This window comes from Hylobates moloch, unplaced genomic scaffold (assembly GCF_009828535.3).
Source record: "Hylobates moloch isolate HMO894 unplaced genomic scaffold, HMol_V3 SCAFFOLD_19, whole genome shotgun sequence".
Lineage (NCBI taxonomy): Eukaryota > Metazoa > Chordata > Mammalia > Primates > Hylobatidae > Hylobates > Hylobates moloch.
This window is the reverse complement of record NW_026652294.1, coordinates 8,112,668-8,131,578: the sequence shown is the minus strand read 5'-3', so window position 1 is coordinate 8,131,578 and position 18,911 is coordinate 8,112,668. Positions and strand designations below refer to the sequence as shown.

General features: G+C 49.4%; 1 protein-coding gene across 6 annotated transcripts in view; it reads left to right on the top strand.

The window, feature by feature from the left end:
- Window positions 1-12,461, top strand: part of HPS4 (HPS4 biogenesis of lysosomal organelles complex 3 subunit 2) — a 31,557-nt gene extending 19,096 nt beyond the window's left edge. For 3 of the 6 annotated variants that reach the window (XM_058431937.1, XM_058431933.1, XM_032139040.2), the window contains 5 exons: window positions 333-1,242; window positions 6,591-6,723; window positions 7,203-7,311; window positions 10,501-11,845; window positions 12,120-12,461. In XM_058431937.1, the coding sequence (XP_058287920.1) occupies window positions 333-1,242; window positions 6,591-6,723; window positions 7,203-7,311; window positions 10,501-10,672 (1,324 nt within the window). In that variant the 3' untranslated portion in view covers window positions 10,673-11,845; window positions 12,120-12,461. The remainder of the gene's footprint in view (window positions 1-332; window positions 1,243-6,590; window positions 6,724-7,202; window positions 7,312-10,500; window positions 11,846-12,119) is intronic. The other 3 variants (XM_058431936.1, XM_058431935.1, XM_058431934.1) reach the window with 2 other exon arrangements.
- The last annotated feature ends 6,450 nt before the right edge of the window (window positions 12,462-18,911 follow it).

Sequence of the window (18,911 nt, the reverse complement as noted above, 5' to 3'; positions counted from 1 at the left end):
CTTTCATGAGTTCATTGTGACACTTGAAAATAGTATATGTACAGCACCTAGTACAGGGCCTGATGGCGTAGGAGACCTTCCAAATGTGGGTCAGTCTTATTCAGTGGGCTCTGCCATTTTCAGTAGGTGAGCCTGGTGTCACTACGTGAAGCCGTGAGGGCCAGATATTGCTGTGTTTTTACTCCTGTGATTTAACTCTGGTGGCCTCTTAGGCTCTGTGGCCTCAGGCACCCCCTTGTCCTTGATGCCTGTGCTTTACTCCTCACTGTGGAAGGGCACTTGCCCTGCAGTCTGTCGACGTGCCCCTTCCTCACATCTCTCTTGTTTGCCAGGTCTCTAGCATCTCCAGCAGGACTCCAGGATGGTTCAGCCCAGCACCATCCAAAAGGTGGGAGCACATCTGCCCTGAAAGAAAACGCCACTGGCCATGTGGAATCCATGGCCTGGACCACCCCAGAGCCCACATCCCCTGATGAAGCTTGTCCAGATGGCAGGAAGGCGAACGGATGCTTCTCTGGCCATGATCTGGAGAGCATCAGGCCCGCAGGACTGCACAACACTGCCAGGGGTGAGGTTCTTGGCCTCAGCTGCTCCCTGGGGAAGGAACTAGTCTTTCTCCAAGAGGAACTCGACTTTTCTGAAATCCACATTCCAGAGGCTCAGGAAGTGGGAACGACCTCAGGTCATTTTGCCTTCCTACATGTGCCTGTTCCAGATGGCAGGGCTCCTTACTGCAAGCCATCTCTCAACACCTCCAGCAGCCTGGAACCCACGCCTCCTGAGGACACAGCCGTCAGCAGCCTGCGCCGTCCCTCTGCTCCTGAGATGCTCACCCAGCATGGAGCCCAAGAGCAGCTCGAAGACCATACTGGCCATAGCAGCCAAGCCCCCATTCCTAGAGCAGACCCTCTCCCCAGAGGGACCCGCAGGCCCTTGTTACTGCCTCGCTTAGATCCAGGGCAGAGAGGAAACAAGCTTTCCACGGAGGAACAAGGCCTGGATCAGGATGTTGATGGGGTCTGTGAAAGCCACGCAGCCCCTGGTCTGGAATGCAGTTCAGGCTCAGCAAACTGTCAGGGTGCTGGCCCCTCTGCAGACGGAATCAGCTCCAGGCTGACACCAGCAGAGTCCTGCATGGGGCTCCTGAGGATGAATCTCTACACTCACTGCGTCAAGGGGCTGGTGCTGTCCCTGCTGGCTGAGGAGCCGCTGCTGGGAGACAGCGCGGCCATAGAGGAAGTGGTAAGTGTCCTCAGACCTTCCCCTGCCCCTCTGCGGCCTCTGCTGATCTCCTGTGCTTCCCTCACAGCACTGTGCCGACACCCAGGGAAGGGGTAAAGGCTCAGCCCTCAGTTGTGTGACCCTGGGCAAGACGTTCTTGTTTAGACGATGGAGGTAGTACCTCCCTCTGGGTTTTTGTGAGGGGTAAGAGTGAGTCAAGCACATAGCACTGGTGGTGCATTGGCATCCAACAAGTGTTGGTTCTCTTCTTCCACTGCTTCTAGTTTTGCAGAGCGCAGGCCTTGGAGGAAGGGAAGGCCTGAGATGGAATCCTGGCCCTTGTCCTCTAGCTGTGTGAACTTGCCCACAGACCTTTGTCCCCTTGAGCCTCGGCTAACTCCTCAGTCCTATAGGGGTGGTGGTAGACCCTCCTGTTCCAGATGCAGTGAGATAATGCAGGCAGACTGCACGCATACGTGCACGGTCACTGTTGTGCCACCCCTGCTCATGGCCTCATTTCCTAGCCTGGACAGCTCTAGGTTCCGTGTCGGCTGGAAACTCCTCTGCAGTGTGTCATAGCCTGGGTTGGGAGTTCCCCGGAAACCCAGTGTTTCCCTCCATAGCCCCAGCATCGTACCTGATCTGAAGCTCCTTCCTAGAAGGCTGGGACGTCTGAAATCCTACCTGGTTCTGGAGGGCTCTTAAACTATTCCAGCCCCTTCCCCGTTTAGAGGCTTAGAGTGGTAAACTGACCTTCCCTGGGACCCACGCTGGAGATTCGGTTGCTATAGTAACAGCCTTGCTTTAGTAGGCAGGGAAAGTGGTAGCAACAAGAACAGCAGGTTGAAATTGCTGCAGGGTAAATGGTGTCTTGGGGCTTTCCTTGTTTTTATTCTTAAATGTGTATTATTCTAAGCTGATCTGACTATCATGCAGGGCTTGTGACCCTCCATAAATGAGCTAGTCACCTTGAAATACAGAAGAAAAGATAAGACTGCACAGCAGCTTCCCTGCACAGAGCTCCTGGCAAGAGAATGCTCTCTGGAGCTGTCAGGCTTCTCTGTCCCCTTTCCACAGACCCTGGATCACTGAGTTACGGCTCATTTGCTTCCTGTATCCCCATTCAGCATAGCTAGGAGTGACTATCGGTCTCCTTCTTATAGCAATGCAGGGAGTTGTGGTTGCAGTGTTAAACGCCTCATCTCCCGGCCGATGCCTTGGTTTTCATGGTCTATTCTGCACAGTGTCGAGCCTTAGAAATGTCATTTTGAAGGGCCCAGTGCTTGAATGCTGTAAAGTGGATATAATACCTTTCTTTTTACCTTCCCCCACAAAAAGGAAAAAATAGCCCAGGCTGCTCTTTGAGATGTATTCTGCACCAACTATATGCGAAATACTTTGCATCTCTTGTTTTAGCCAAGCCTTAGAACAGTTCTGGGAAGGAGGCATTGTAACTCCCATTTTACCAGTAAGAAAACAGCCTCATTGAGATGAAAAGACCTCCTGCAAGTGGCAGGTCCAGAATTCTTGCTTGTTTCTGGTTCCCCACCCCAGCCTCTCTGTCCCCCGACTGCCCTGCCCTTGCGGTGGTAGCTGGGAAGCTGAAGAAAGGGGGTTAGTGTCCTGCCTTCTGTGGCTCGTGCTCTATGGCCATATCCCCTGGTTTGTCAAGGTCTATCCATGCTGTTACGACATCAGCCTCCATGGGCTTCTGTGGAAAGCAGGGTTTGATGCTGGCTAGGCCCTGGGAAATAGACTGCAGTTTTATAGAAGGAAAAAAAGCTAATCTTTTCTTTTTTTTTTTTTTTTGAGTTGGAGTTTCGCTCTTGTTGCCCAGGCTGGAGTGCAATGGCGTGATCTCGGCTCACTGCAACTTCCGCCTCCCCGATTCAAGCAGTTCTCCTACCTCAACTTCCTGAGTAGCTGGGATTACAGGCATGTGCCACCAGGCCTGGCTAATTTTGTATTTTTAGTAGGGATGGGGTTTCTCCATGTTGGTCAGGCTGGTCTCAAACTCCTGACCTCAGGTAATCTGCCCACCTCAGCCTCCCAAAGTGCTGGGATTATAGGCATGATTGCATCCAGCCCTGAAAAGCTAATCTTTTCTAGTATGGAGTGACTAACTTTGATCAGCCCACTGGTTTGAGAGTGGGTTTGTTAATCAGACCCAAAGGATTTCTGTTTTATAATCTGGAAGAGGTGTTTGATTGCCTTTTTGTCCCAGACTAGCCTTGAAAATACTTTATCTGATTTCCCTGCAGCCCCTCTGCTACTGTCTAGAAAAACCAAATACCCCCAGTTATGGTGAGCACACCCCTTTTGCAAGGGCTCCTTAATGATGTTACATACTGCCAAGCTGCCCTTGTGTCATTTGGCTGTCTTGTCTTTGGGTGGATCAGCTTCCGCAGGGAGTGGGGGTAGGGTGAGGGGCAGCAGGGCTTGGGATGGTGGAAGGAGCCGTGGGTGGAGCAGCCAGGAGGGTTGGGGTTGGGGCTGGAATTCCCTCAGAGGGAGTGGAATAGGCTCACACCAGGGGGCAGCATAGAGCCGCTGATAGTCCATTACTCAAACCCCAAGATAATCTCATTGACCTTCAAACACAGTGATCAGATTAATTATTTATCACTACAGTAGGACATAGAGCTTCTGTGTACAGTACATGAGGCTTGAAGTTAGTGTGAGAGTGTTGCCATAAAACATTTTATGAAAAAACACCTTCCCCCGACTGGGAAACCGGTATCTCTAAGTGAATGTGTGTTCCATTCATTGCTCCTTCTGCACGCTGTGTCACACACTGACATTTGTGCCACTTGCTTTCGTGTGCACTAGAAGTCAGAGGACCCAGGGATTAGCCTCAGCTCTGCGTCACCTAGGGCTGTTGTGAAGATCACATTATGTAGCAGTATATATCGGGGGCTGGCAAGCGTTTTATGTAAAGGACCAGAAAGCAAATATTTTCAGCTTTGCACAGCTTTTCGGCTCTGCTGTTGTAGTACAAAAACAGCCATAGACAGTATATAAATGGTATGACTGTATTCCAGTAATTATTTATGGACATGGAATTGGAACTTCATATAATTTGCGCATGTTACAATATTATTCTTTTGACTTTTTTCCCCAACCATGTAAAAAAATATAAAAACCATTCTTAGGTCTCAGGCAAAGAATAGGCAAAGGGCTGGCAAAGGTAGGCAACAGGCTGGATTTAGTTTATAGGCTAGAGTTGCTGACCCCTGCTATGTATGAAAGCACTTGGTTATCAGTAAAAAGTTATCCACACATCATCTGACATAGCATCTTGTGATTAACTGTGTTTTTATGGTTAAGTGATCCTATCTTGAGTGCAAGTTAGGCAGAAGATTCTGGAAACAAAGCTCAGTGCCTGTGGGGAAACAGTTTTTGGCATGGCGCACTCTCTGTTCCTATTGTTTCTCCTCTGGACACCAGCTCAGCATGGAAGGGATAACTGTTAGCAGGTTCTTGAGGTCCAAAAACTTTCAGTGAGGCTGTGGTTTGACTTCAGGTGAATGCTTATGTGTGCCCGTGCGCATGTCAGCACATGCACACACACACATCTGTTCAAATAAGTGGCTCAGTGTTAAACGCAGTGTTGGTGAGGCTCTCTCAGTGATCTGGTCATGAGATACTGTGATTGTCTTTCCTGAGCGCATATCTTTTTACATAGCTCTGTACCCTTGGTTTAAACCAAATAGCTCATAAATTGGCAGTGCTTGGCATTGGATGTGTTCATTTATTCATTCATTTAGTGGATTCATTTATTAAGCAGCTACTAGGAGTCAGGCACTCTACTAAGCATTGAGGATACAAAACTGAGCGCATAGAAAATAACTTTGTATGTCACACCTATTGACTTGAAATATCATTTCTGAGACTTTCATACAGGAAAACTGATTTAACACCAATATACTCCCAAAATAACATGTAAGCTTCATGACATTTACTTCAGAAGCATTCTGTTTGCATCTCTGAACTTTTTATATGCACTTATTTTTCTTACATAGCTGTTGAAAAATAGTCCACAAATTATCTGTGATCTCTAAAGAGATACCATTTCTTTTATATGATTATTTTCATTTCCTTGACTCTATAAAAAGACTCTGCCTCAGGATAGCACTTTAGAGTTTGCAAAGGACTTTTGGATGTGTCATTTCATTCAGGTCACTCAATAGTCCTGTACTGTTCCCATTTTGCAGATAAATAGAAAAATGAGGCACAGAAAACTTGGTAACTTGCTCCTGGTCATTTGACTAAAACGAGGCTGAACTTGGGATGTTTTTTACCTGGGAACTGCAAATGCTTGGGGACAGTGGCCTTCTTTCTTGTGGCTGAAGCAGGCCCAGGAAACCCCATTTCAGACCAAGCCTATTACGACGGGCCTGGCCTACTGAGTCAAGCCCTCAGTGGAGCTTGAAGAACACCACACAGCCATTAAAGAATTATATGATAGAATATTTAAAGATGAGAAAAACAGTTCATGCTATGTTGTTAGGTTAAAAAACTATCAGTCATTATTTATGATTTGATCTCATTTTTATTTTACAGAAAAAGTTACACAAAACAATATAGTCCAGTGTTTTCAATTGCACTTAAACTTTATCTCCTTGGAGGTTTGTAAAAATACAGGTACTTGAACCCATCTCTTTGACAGTCGTCCTCAACTGTATTCCTCCTCTGAACCATCAAGTGCAGAAAGCTGTTTGACTGATACTTAGTCCTTCCAAGAAAGCCAGGACCGTGCTAGATGTAGCAGAGAGAAGTTACCATGTTACATCCAGTGAGGGACTTCTGTACCCAGGGCCAGTGAGAAACAATGCGGGATGGTCCCAGGCTGTTTGTATTGTGAAATCTTGCAGCCTGGGTAGGAAAGCCATGGTTAAAGTAAGATACACCACAGTGGTGACAGTGGCTGTTACTGGATGGTGAAATGATGGGTAGTTTTTCTTATTTTTTTGCTCATCTCTTTTCTAAATCTCCTACAATATAATCATTAATTTTAAAAACATTAGAACATAAGGGTGAAAGAAAAATGTTGGTGAGAGTCCATTTTGCTGGATCAAGTAGGAAGTAAGATACTCCATGAATGATTTTTTTTTTTTTTTTTTTGGAGACGGAGTCTCACTCTATCACCCAGGCTGGAGTGCAGTGGTGCGGTCTCGGCTCACTGCAGCCTTGAGCTCCTGGCTCAAGTGATCCTCCCGCCTCGGTCTTGCAAAGCACTGGGATTACAGGTGTGAGCCACTGTGCCTGGCTGGAGGATTTTTTTTTTTAACTAAGTCTGTGGTTAACTAGCCCTCAGAAGGCTTGCTGAGGTCAGCCCTACAAGCCCATGACCCTTTCCCCTTTTACAGTACCACAGCAGCCTGGCGTCACTGAATGGGCTGGAAGTCCACCTGAAAGAGACGCTGCCCAGGGATGAGGCAGCCTCCACAAGCAGCACCTACAACTTCACACATTACGACCGCATTCAGAGCTTGCTGATGGGTAAGAACTAACCAAGGGGCCTGGGGCGACAGGGATGCCAGATTCTAGAGACGGGTGGAGGTGAGAACTTGAGCCGCAGCGTGGTCATGACACGGCTGTGCACAGAGTTGTCTGACCTGCGTTCAGGGCTCTCTCCTCACCGGGAGCCCACTCCCACTGAGTGTGGTGTTCACTGGGCAGACTCTTCTCTGCTCATGTGTCTGTTTTTGGCGTTTCCCAGTGTTTTGAGAGAAGTTGATGTTCACGTATCTGTGATAGGTTTGTCTCAGAATGTTGAGATCCACACACAGAAACCAGGTGCTGCATCGCATGGCGGCGGCAGCAGAAGCCCAACTCCCCGGGCCTTTGTCTCTGCCCCAGGCAGCCACACTCATGGCCTTGAGCCGTGCTCAGTCCCCATGTTCAGTACCAGGCTTCAGGGGGTGGGAGGGTAGAGGGTAACTGTCTGCTCTTCACAACTCTGTGTCCTCTTCTGGAAGCAAACCTGCCGCAGGTGGCCACCCCGCAGGATCGCCGCTTCCTCCAGGCCATCAGCCTGATGCATGGCGAGTTTGCCCAGCTGCCCGCACTTTATGAAATGACTGTCAGGTGAGCCTCCCTGAGTCGCTCCTCCACCTACTCTCCACGGTCCTGCTCATGGGAACCACCTGTGGGGCCCAGGTTGCGCCTTATTCCTAAGTAGATGAGAAACATTCTAGTTACTCTCCTTAAGGCCTTCCTTTGTCTGTTCCTATTGCCGCCATCATCCACTGTTGTGCAGTCATGTGCCATGGACTTTCTGGTTCCCTTCCTACTTTAGACGCTTGGGGTCCAGCAGTGAAGGAACCTGAGGTCCTCACCATCATGGAGCTACACCCATTACTAGGGACGGCGGTTCCATCTCCTTGCTAGAAACAGTGTTGAAATATTGTTGTCTTTCTAATTAAAAAGTAATATGGCTTGGCACAGTGGCTTACACCTGTAATCTCAGCACTTTGGGAGGCAGAGGGATCACTCGAGGTCAGGGTTCAAGACCAGCCTGGCCAACCTGGTGAAACCCTGTCTCTACTAAAAATATAAAAAATTAGCTGGGCAGGGTGGTGGGTACCTATAGTCCCAGCTGCTCAGGAGGCTGAGGCAGGAGAATCACTTGAACCCGGGTGGCATAGGTTATAGTGAGCTGAGATCACACCATTGCACTCCAGCCTGGGCAACAGAGTGAGACTGCGTCTCAAAAAAAAAACAAAAAAACATGCTGATCATACAGTCATGCAGAATGCTTGGAAATCTATCAAGTAAAACATTTCCCTCTCACCATCACACACCAAGAAATAACTACATTTTACAGTTTGGTATATATTGCTGCAGGGTTTATTGGTTTTTGGTTTTTATTTTTTGCACATATAGATAAATTGTATTTTTAATTATTTTAAGTCTTCTAGAAAATAGGATTCTACTAATGTACAATTTTACAGTTGTCTTTTTTCACATGATGGCATAGCTTGAACACCTCCGTGCCAGAAGAAATATAGATCTATTAATGATTATTGTAATTTACAGTATTAAACCAACCGAATTTGTTTTTTTCTTTCTATATGCTTCTCTTATGAAACCAGAAGGGGAGTTTGGGCTTTAGAGATCACTTTATAAAAGCCTTAGGAGGCTGGGACCTGAGAATTTGGCTGACAACTGGTAACAGAAAATAAAGCAAGTTAGCAGGTCAAGGGCAGTGCTGGCACGTAGTCCACGTAGCCCTTGGAACCATCTGGTCAAGGGCATTATTTTTTATTTATTTATTTTGAGATGGAGTCTCACTGTCGCCAGGATGGAGTGCAGGTGCTCAATCTCGGCTCATTGCAACCTCTGCCTCCTGGTTTCAAGCAATTCTCCTGCCTCAGCCTCCTGAGTAGCTGGGACTACAGGCGCCTGCCACCATGCCCAGCTAAGTTTTGTATTTTTAGTAGAGATAGGGTTTCACCATGTTGGCCAGGATAGTCTCAATGTTTTGACCTAGTGATCTGCCCACCTTGGCCTTCCAAAGTGCTGGGATTACAGGCGTGAGCCACTGCGCCCGGCTTCAAGGGCATTTTTTAAATCCTCATTTTACAGATGAGAAAATTGAAGCACAAATAGGATAAGCAGCTTGCCCAGGGTTATATTCTTCTTAAGTGGCATGGCCAGGATTTGAAGCATTTTCTCCAACTGTTAAGCACATGTATGACGTTTCCACACACATTTCAGTGTCGGGGCAGTGTGGTCCAGTGCGAGGGGCATGGGTGGTGGACTGACAGGGAGCCTGGGTGGGTGATTAGGATGGTTCTGATGCCCTGTCACCCGCCACACTTGAGCACCAGGTGTTCTGCTACCTCTCACCATCTCCAGCCAATATTTCAATAGATCTTTCTGTCAGAAATGTGTCTTCTCTGGCTTTAATTCACAGCTGCCCCAGGCTGGCAACCCAGAGGCAACTTGCATCTACAGTCACTGGTTTGGGAACTGGCTGTGTTGGGGGTGTGTGTGTCTGTTTTGTGGGAGGTGGAAACAAGTAAAATGTCAGCATCTGCTCCACCAACCACCTTGTGGCCCTGCAGTATGTCACCTTCCTTAGAGCTGAGAGGGGTTTAGTGTTGAGATACATAGCTCAAGGCATTTGTTGAGAGATTATTTCAATAATAGTAATAGAAACAACAGCTACCATTTCTTAACCACTCACCATGTGTTAAGCACTCACTTAATCTCATTCTTTAAAACAAAACAAAACAAAAACACCAATGAGGGCACATACTGTTGCAACATCCACTGCACAGATGAAAAAGTTGGGACTCAGAAATGTTGAATAGCAGCTCAGGACACTAGGAAGTAATAGGGCTGGGATTAGCACCTGAGTGTGTGTGACTCCAGGTCCGTGCTCATAACCACCTGGCCTCAGAGCCCTCCCCCAGGGCTGTGAGAAGAGATTGTCTTGCTGGGCCAGTGGGTGCAGGAGACACTGAAGCTTGGAATAGGGTGGGATTTTTCTCCCTTACAGGGAAGGAGAGAATTGAGTGAGGGGAGCCTTAGCAGTCCCTGACTCCACCCTTTCTCACTAGATTTGGGGGAAACTGAGGCCCATAATAGTTGGAGAGTCAGGATCCAGAAACCAGGGGAGTTTACCTTGGCCTGGAGTTGGCTCCTCCCAGATGGCTCCGCCTCTGTGTAGTGCCCTCATTCCTCCCTCTCTGTGTCCACAGGCTTCCTGTCACTTCATGTCATGTCCCATTCGTGTCCTTCACTCCCCCTCAGTCTATCCAGCCACCCCCAGTGTGGAGAGCAGACTAGACTCCTTTCTTGGACACTGCCATTGCCTCGTCATAGAGGCAGGGCAGCCCCAGCTACTCACTCTGAGCCTCAGGGTCCTTGTCTGTGAAACGGGACCATACCACCACTGCAGAGCTTATGTGAGGGGCAAAGCAGAGACTGTATGCAGAGCACATTGCATAGCTGCCAGTATATCCAAAAAGCCGGCACTCCACAGTTCCTTTATGCAGTACTTATAACTCTAGGCTCTGTGGCTGCTGCCACTGTGGATGGTCCCGCCACGGACTCTTCCAGCATCTAGTGAGCTGAAAGGAAGGAAAGATGGTACTGGCACTGAAGCCTGAAACTCAGCTGAATAAATAGATTCCCGTGCCATGACAGCTGCACATGCCACATTGGGTATCCTGGGTCCTCTGTGACAAGAACCTTACTGAGGTCTCTGTGTGGTCTGAGATTAGCACCAGCAGCATCAGACTGTTGTCTTCTTTCTTCCTCCAACAGAAATGCCTCCACGGCCGTGTACGCCTGTTGCAACCCCATCCAGGAGACGTATTTCCAGCAGCTGGCACCTGCAGCACGGAGCTCCGGCTTCCCAAACCCTCAGGATGGCGCCTTCAGCCTCTCCAGCAAAGCCAAGCAGAAGCTGCTGAAGCACGGGGTGAACTTGCTCTGAACTGCACCCAGGAGGTGACTGGGAAGGAGAAAACCAGCAAAGGAAGCTCTGCCTTTTATAATTGAAAAGGCCTCTCTATTTTATTTTTCTTGAAAACATTCCCTTTTTTAGGAACATAATGATATTTGAGTTTTTGTTATTCCTTTTGCAGATTGGGATGTGTTTGGGGGGCAGGGGTTAGTTCTTCAGGTCAGCAGACCCAGAGCACTTGATAAAGAACTGTATTTCTTCGGTGGTATTGGGGCCGGGACAGGCTTGGCTCCCTCTCTGCCATACTGAGCCTGAGGTATTTCATATCTCCTGCTGCTGTTCCATCCCAGCTTGAACTGGTGCCACAAGATTCCAAGTTGGCATTTTTTCTAGAACCTGATCGCCACTAGCCCAGAGTGTGTGTTCAACCCCCATACCAGGTGGTGGTAGGCAGTGTGACTGCACAGCGAGGTGCCGGATCTGTGAGCAGGCCGACTCCACGCCCACGCTACAGGTAGGTTTCTCCAGTGCAGTCCTGCTGGGAGGTCTGGATCATTCCTGCAGGGAAGCGGCAGCACATGGAGACCGCCTGGTTGAATTCTGTTGGAACCCTACTCAAATCCAGGGGCGTCTTCTTTGGACCCACAATGGGGGCAAGCCTTAATAATATGGAAGGGAGTTTGGGCTTTTGAGATCCCTTTATAAAAGCCCTGGGGGCTGAGCCCTGAGAATTCAGTGACAACAGGACCAACCTCCCTGCCTTTGACTACAAGTGGGCTGTGCAGCTGGTTCCTCTCAAGCGAGTGTCCCTAAATAGGAGTTTACAAGATGTCTGGGGGTAAAAGCAACTGTGCTTTTCAGTGGTGGCTGCTTGGAAGGGAATGACATTCAGTTGTGTGTTCCTGGACTTGTGTGGTACTTAAAACCTCAGTTCTATTACATTATAGTCAGACTTTTTTTTGACAGTATGAGACAGATTGCAGGATGAAAATATTTGTCAAAATCTTAACTGAATGTTTACTGGAAGTACTTGAGATTCCATTTGAGAGTTGTATTGTTAATAATTTCATGTCAGTGAACTGATATCTGATGTTTATGATATGGTGTCTTTTTCTTGAAACAAGCTTCCAAGGACTAAAAATAAAATAGCCAAAAAATGCTAGAGTTCTGAGTAACTAAATGGCAGCAATTTCTGTGACAAAGGTAAGGGTTAAGACAGTGTGTGTGTGTGTGTGTGTGTGTGTGTGTGTGTGTGTGTGTGTGTGTTGTGTGTGTGTGTGTGTGTGTGTGTGTGTGTGTGTGTGTGTGTGTGTATAACGTGGGCACATCCCTCTTCCTTCCCTGGGTTAAGCGTGGCTGAGTAAGGACCGTCTGTTTGCAGGGGTGCCAGGCTGCAGCCTGCTGCTCCAGGGAGCACCAGCTGCAGCTGATCCAATACACCAAGCCTGTGTCTCCCTCTTCTGTCACCTCTCTCCAGGATCTCTCCTGTCTCTTGGATCCCATCTGCCTACATGGAAGAGGATCCTATCCGAAGCTAGGATAAATGTTGTCTTACTCCTCTGCTATGTTCTCCCAGAAAAAATTCATTACAAGTTCTCTGCTGTGATTGCTGCAGCTCCAGGAAGCCCCCGCAATGTCTCACGTTGTCTTTGACCAGTGGTCCCCAGTACCAGGCCAGAGAAGACAACTTTATAATGTCATTTGTGTTGTGAAAATTCTTCCACTGACCCAAAATGGAACCGTACAAAGCCTATCCGTGTATATGGAAAAGTCTCATCCACCTGGATTAACTCAGAAAAAGTAAAGTCCTGAAACTTTACTTTGCAGGTGCGCCCCTTTCTTTCCTCCTTTGATCCTGCTTAGTTTCTGCAGTGGAGGTTCTGCTCAGAGCCCCAGGGCACTGGCAGCTGCAACCGTCATCTCTAAAGCTTGGTAACTGGCCCAGAGGCTGCAGAGAAGAAACACTTAGCTCGCTGTTTTCCTATTTTTTAATATTTCAGAGGTTTCAAGGGGTCACTCAGGACACAGTTTATCCCACAGCCCCAGGCCCATCCCCTCAAAATTAGCGCCCCCAGAGTACAGGCCCAGCGACGGACAGCCAAGCAGCATGTTCTTGCTGGAATGGGCACCACAACCTCTTAATGGCCACGTTTCCCAAGGGAAGGCAGTGTGCAGGACAGCCTGCCCACCCTGGACTCCTAGTTGACACCGAGTGCCACTGTCAGTGATCCAGGACCACAGATTCTAGTGACTCTTGAGGGCAGAAAAGCCTCTGTTTTGGCTCCGTCTGTGCCAGCCATCTGTCACCTGTGAACTGTAAGGATAAAGGTCGCTTGAGTGATTAATAGTGGTGTGTTAGTCCGTTCTCATGCTTCTAATAAAGACATTATAAAGGAAAGAGGTTTAACTGACTCACAGTTCTGCAGGGCTGGAGAGACCTTGGGAAACTTAACGATCATGGCAGAAGGGGAACCAAACACAACCTTCTTCACGTGGTGGCAGCAAAGAGAAGCGCAGAGTGAAAGGGAGGAAAAGCCCCTTATACAACCATCAGATCTCGCGAGAACTTACTATCACAAGAACAGCATGGAAGTAACCACCCCCATAATTCAATTACCTCCCACCAGGTCCCTCCCACGACACATGGGGACTATGAGAACTACAAAATGAGATTTGGGTGGGAACACAGCCAAACCATATCAAGTGGCAATCAGATTCCTACTGGGAAAGGACCCCTAGAGGGGATGTTTGAGCCTAATCAAACTGTCTCTCCCCTGGAGGGAAGCATCTAGACTTCTGGGCCGTTGTCACTTCCACAGACAGAGGGTGGTAGCAAGTGGAGCCCAGGGGCTTTGTTGAAGTCGCCCTCCATGGTGTCTGTCTTGCATATTTGGTGGTCTTTTCCAATGTGGCTAAGATGTACTTCCCATGCCGCCCAGTTACTGCATTCTTAACACCCCGCCCTGCTGGGAGTGGGTGAGTAGCAGCAGACCCTTCTCTGGTGTGAGCCTCCCTGCCAGAGGCCACTTCCCTGCGTGTGCAGTGAGCTGAATGGTGACCCCCAAAGATCAGGTCCCAATCCCCAGAACCTGTGAATGTTGCCTTGTTGGATCGGATGTTTGCAGTTGTGGTTGAGTGAAGGATCTTGAGACGAAGAGATGATCCTGGCTTATCCCGTGGTCCCTAAATGCCCTCACAAATGTGCTTTTAGGAGAGGGGCAGGGGGAGGTTACTCACACAGAGAAGGCCACGTGAAGATGGCAAAGACTGGAGTGATGTGGCTGCCAGTCAAGGAATGCCAGCAGCCACCAGGTGCCAGAAAAGGCAAGAAGTGGATTCTGCCTTAGAGTGTGCGGAGGGACTGTGACTGTCAACATACTGAATTCGGTCCCATGAAACTGATTTCAGACTTTGGCCTCCAGAACCGTGAGAGCGTGGGTTTGTGTTGTAAGCCTCCAGGTGTGTGCTCATTTGTTACAGCAGCCACAGGAAACAGATCCATTCCATTCTCCTGCAAACTCACTTTCTCCTTGTGATGGCCAGTTCCCTCTCTCTCAGTAGCGCTGAGCCACAGAGCACCGGTAGGGCGTGAGAAGAGCTGGGGCCCCACGTGAGGTTGCCATGGCGTGGGGCACAGGGGAGCCTTCAAGTAGGGGAGTGGGATGGGCGCAGTGTCACGCCTGTATAATTCCAGCACTTTGGGAGGTCAAGGTGGGTGGATCAGTTGAGCTCGGGAGGTCAAGACCAGCCTGGCCAACATGATGAAACTCTGTCTCTACTAAAAATACAAAAATTAACTAGGTGTGGTGGTGCTTGCCTGTAATCCCAGCTACTCGGGAGGCTGAAGCAGGAGAATTGCTTAAACCCAGGAGGTGGAGGTTGCAGTGAGCCGAGCTGAGATTCATTGCACTCCAGCCTGGGCGACAGAATGAGACTCTGTCTCAAAAAAAAAAAAAAAATGCAGGGGAGTGACTTGAGCTGATTCTCATGAGGAAGGTCTCTAGCTCCTGAGTAGGGGATAAGCTGGGCAAGAGTGGAAACCACCAGGAGGCTGTGGTTGTCCAGGTGGGAAGTGGAATGGCTGAAGCAGAGAGGAGGCCAGATAATGGGCAGATGAGCCTGGGCACAGATTAGGTTTGGGGCGGGGAGGGCCAGCCCCAGTAGAGAAGGCAGCCAAGGAGATAGATTCCTGCCCTGAAGGAGCTGGCGGAGGGAGTGAGCATGAAACCCACACTAATACTCTCAGCCTGTGCTCCTGACACACACATGCCTATCCCAACCCCTGAACCCACCGCTGCTCCTGGGAAAAGGGCAGTGGGTGTGGGAAAGCACTTGTCTCCTGCTTTGCTTCTTGATTCTGACTGCCACCCGGCTCTCTGTTAGGAGACGGGGGAGGGCAGGTGTCAGACCCACGCTCAGCATCCTAGCTTAGAAATAAAACATACTCTAGATCTTTCTTTCTTCAGCATATTTGTTGAGTTTGGGAAGCTTACAGTGAACATTCTAAGGGCTTCAAGGTGAAAATAGGGCACCTTCTCTGTTGATCTAGGATTTAAATGTCCAAACCTGAAATTAGCTGTACTTCCCCTGAGAATAAAACCCAGAGAGTGCTTTGGAATCCTGTCAAGAGCTGGGAGGTGTTTTATGATTGCCTGTGCATGCCGAGGTACAAGCCGAAAAGTTGCAACCCTTCTCCCCTGCCCTGCCTCGCTGTCGGCTGGGTCAAGCACCCCAAGGAAAGGGCTTGAGACCCTGGCTGCCAAACCCATGGGGAGGAGAGGGAGACAAGTCCTCTACCAAGTGTGCTGCTAAAAGGCACCTTGTGCATCCTTCCTCCCCACCCAGGCTGGACTGGCTCCTATGGCTGTGGCAGGAGCACATGGGCTTTGGTGTCAGACAGCTGGGTTCAAATCGCAGCTCTGCCACTTACTGCTGGAAATCAGGGCAAGTTGCTTTTCTGTCTCTGAGCCTCAGTGTCCTCTTCTTTAAAATGGACAGGAGAAGGAAATGGACGTAAGGACTTGGCCTATCATGGGCCCTCAGCAAATTGAGGGTCCTGTTGAGTGTTCTGAGAAGGCAGATGGCCTCCCAGGACAGGGAGAAGGACCTGGGGGCCGGAGGGGTGTGGTCCTTCTGCATGCTGAGGAAGGGAGGCCTGGATGTGTGTCCAGACTTCAGAAGATGCACTGTGCTGCGAGCCTGGATACTCGGCTTCCAATTCCAGGTCACCTTGCAGCTGGCCGCATGACCTTGTTCATGTCAGCTGCCCGCTCTGAGCCTGTTTTCTCATGTATTAAATGTGCAGTTGACAAGGATAAGGTAGGGGAAGGAACCTCGTAGGGTGCACAGTGCTCTCCATGCTCAAAGAAGCAGGTGCCCTCAGTGAACTTGAGGGTGGCTAATGTGTGGGAAGTGGGGAGATATGGGGAAGGGCAAGTACCCAGAAGTTAGAAGCAACGTGTGTGCCTGGGAAAGAGGCGGAAAGTAGACCAATCCGTGTGTGTGCTGCCTCCTGCCTCCTAATGCTGCAATCTGCTTGAGTATTTTCCCTGCCATCTGTCAGCAGTTCTAAAATATGTGGCCTTATTCTGTCCTGTTCCCTGTGTTTACATCTGGTTAGCAAGATTCGGCTGGGGAGTTAAATGTTATGGAAGGTTGCTGGCAGCAGGCATGATGGTCCTCAAAAACCTCATTTTGTGCTTAGCCTCTGCTTCTCATATTTACATCTTGACAGTGTGTATGGAGCACCTCTCCCATCCACCCAGACCATGACATAATAGCATCTTACCAAAACCTCACTTGACACTCACAGAGTGGATTAGGTCTGTTGGTGGCAAGGATAGAAACCACAACTCAAACTTGGCTTATGAATAAAAAGCGTGTTTATTGACTCATGTAACAGAAAAGTCCAGAGGTAGAGCTGGTTTCCGGCAGAGCTGTGTCAGGACTCAACGCGATCTCCCCAGCGCAGGCCCCACTTGCCTCCGTGGGTTTCTCTCTCAGCCTCTTTCCCTTCACCTCCCCCCACCACCCCACCTAATACAAAATGGCCTTTCACAGTGGTCCCAGAAAAAGAACTTGGATCACGTGCCCAGCCCTGACCCAAACTCTCAGTAGCCCAGAGTTTGGAAGACTGACTGGTCAGATCTGGATCATGGGCCCAGCCTTGGAGACCCAAGGACTGAGCATGGGGATGTTATGGTCTTGCAAGGGGCTCATACTGTTGGCAGGATAGGGTTAAAAGCAGTGGCTGCCGGCCAGGCATGGTGGCTCACGCCTGTAATACCAGCACTTTGCGGGGCAGAGGCGGGCTGATCACTTGAGGTCAGGAGTTCGAGATCAGCCTGGCCAACATAGTGAAACTTTTGTCTCTACTAAAAATACAAAAATTAGCCAGGCGTGGAAGCAGGCGCCTGTAAGTCCAGCCGGTCACAAGGCTGAGGCAGGAGAATCACCAGAAGGTGGAGGTTGCCGTGAGCCGAGGTTGCGCCACTGCACTCCAGCCTGGGCAGCAGAGGAGACTCTGTCTCAAAAAAACAAAAACAGATAACAAAAAACAGTGACTGTCCTCTAGAGACCAAGGTTAGGTGGCCTGCCCGGTGTTACACAGGGCCATAGCTCAGACTTTAACCTCCAGGCTGAATGGTTTCAAATTATCATTCTTGCTACTCACAGCAGCGACCCTCAGCCCGAGCTACACATTAGAATCATGACTGGAAATGAGTTTAAAACAAAGACCGGTGCCTGGACCCCACTCTCAGAACAATGAAAAAAGATGCTTTGAGAGTAGGGTGTGGGCTTCGGGGTTTCCAGCAAGTTCCCAGGTGACTGCATCGTGCAGCCACAGTCAAGGACCAGCACACCAGGATCACTCCTCTCCTCCACGGTATGCTATGGAGCACTCAATGTTACAAGTTTAGTCGCTGTCACCAAGGACAGAACCCAGACGATCTGGGTGACTCTAGGGGCTGATGAACAGGTGTCTGGGAGAAAGGGTTTAGGATCAGAAGACATGGGGTGTGACCTTGTACAAATAGTAATTGGTCTGGCCTTGAGTACGTGGGAACAGAGGGAGCTTGAGGCCAGTCCAGGCTGTCTTCGGGTGGAAGGCAGGATTCCTGTTTGCAGCCGGCTGGCTCCCCTTTCTCACCTTGAGCCTCCAGAGCTACAACATGTAAATTAGTTTAGCAATGCCTAGGTGGCAATGCACACTTGAGGAGGGTGAGAAACATCACGATCCCAGGTGAGTGGCGCTCTTCCTTTCCGCTCGCTGTGGCAGCCTAGCCAGGACGGCTGGCTGGAACCTCGCTTGCAGGTGAAAACACGTGGCAGCCCGGCTGCTTCTAGGGCTCCTGGCTGGGAGACCCCCTGTCTCCCTCTCTTCTAAAGGGAAAAGCATGAAAAACAAAGCTACTGAGGGACATGTTTCTTCCTCTGTGATTAGACACAGGCAATTCAAAGTAGCCACTGGCTTCTCTGGCCACACCCACTGCTGTCCCGATGTGTTTTCCCATCTCTTCCGTTTGGCAGCCTTCCTCTTCACCTGTTTCTCTACTCCACTGTGGCAGAAAGGGAAACAAGGCTGTTCAGTGCCTTTTATATGCCAGGTACTGCACATACCCACAGAGGAGAAACTGAGGCTATGAGAGGCTAAGGGACTTGCCCAAGGTCCCGAGGGTGCAAACTCCTGGCATGGAGTCCTAAATCTTCAGCTTTTCTGAAGCCAGAGTCCTCGTTCTTTGCCCAGTTAGACATCTATTGCTCCTTCACATACCCTAGATGTGCTCTTGTTGCCCCCACCCCACTAGTCCCATTACTTTGGGACATTTTGCTTCATTCACTATCCACGATCAGTTCTAGTGACCCACCTGTCTCCGTGACATGACTCAAAACACAAGAGCCTCAAAGTCACTTGCCTCCTTCTGCCTGGCAAATCTCTTTTTTTTTTGGACAGGGTCTTGTTCTGTCATCTTGGTTGGAGTGCACTGGTGCAATCTAGGCTCACTGCAGACCCCGCCTCCCAGGTTTAAGTGATCCTCCCACCTCAGCCTCTCAAATAGCTGGGACTACAGGTGTGCACCACCACACTCAGCTAGTTTGTTTGTTTGTTTGGTAGAGACAACGCCTCACTATATTACTCAGACTGGTCTCAAACTCCTCGGCTCAAGCGATCCTCCCCGCTCAGCTTCCCAAAGTGCTAGGATTACAGGCATGAGCCACCGAGCCTGGCCTAAGTCTTTCTTTACAACAGATGACCTCACCACTTCAC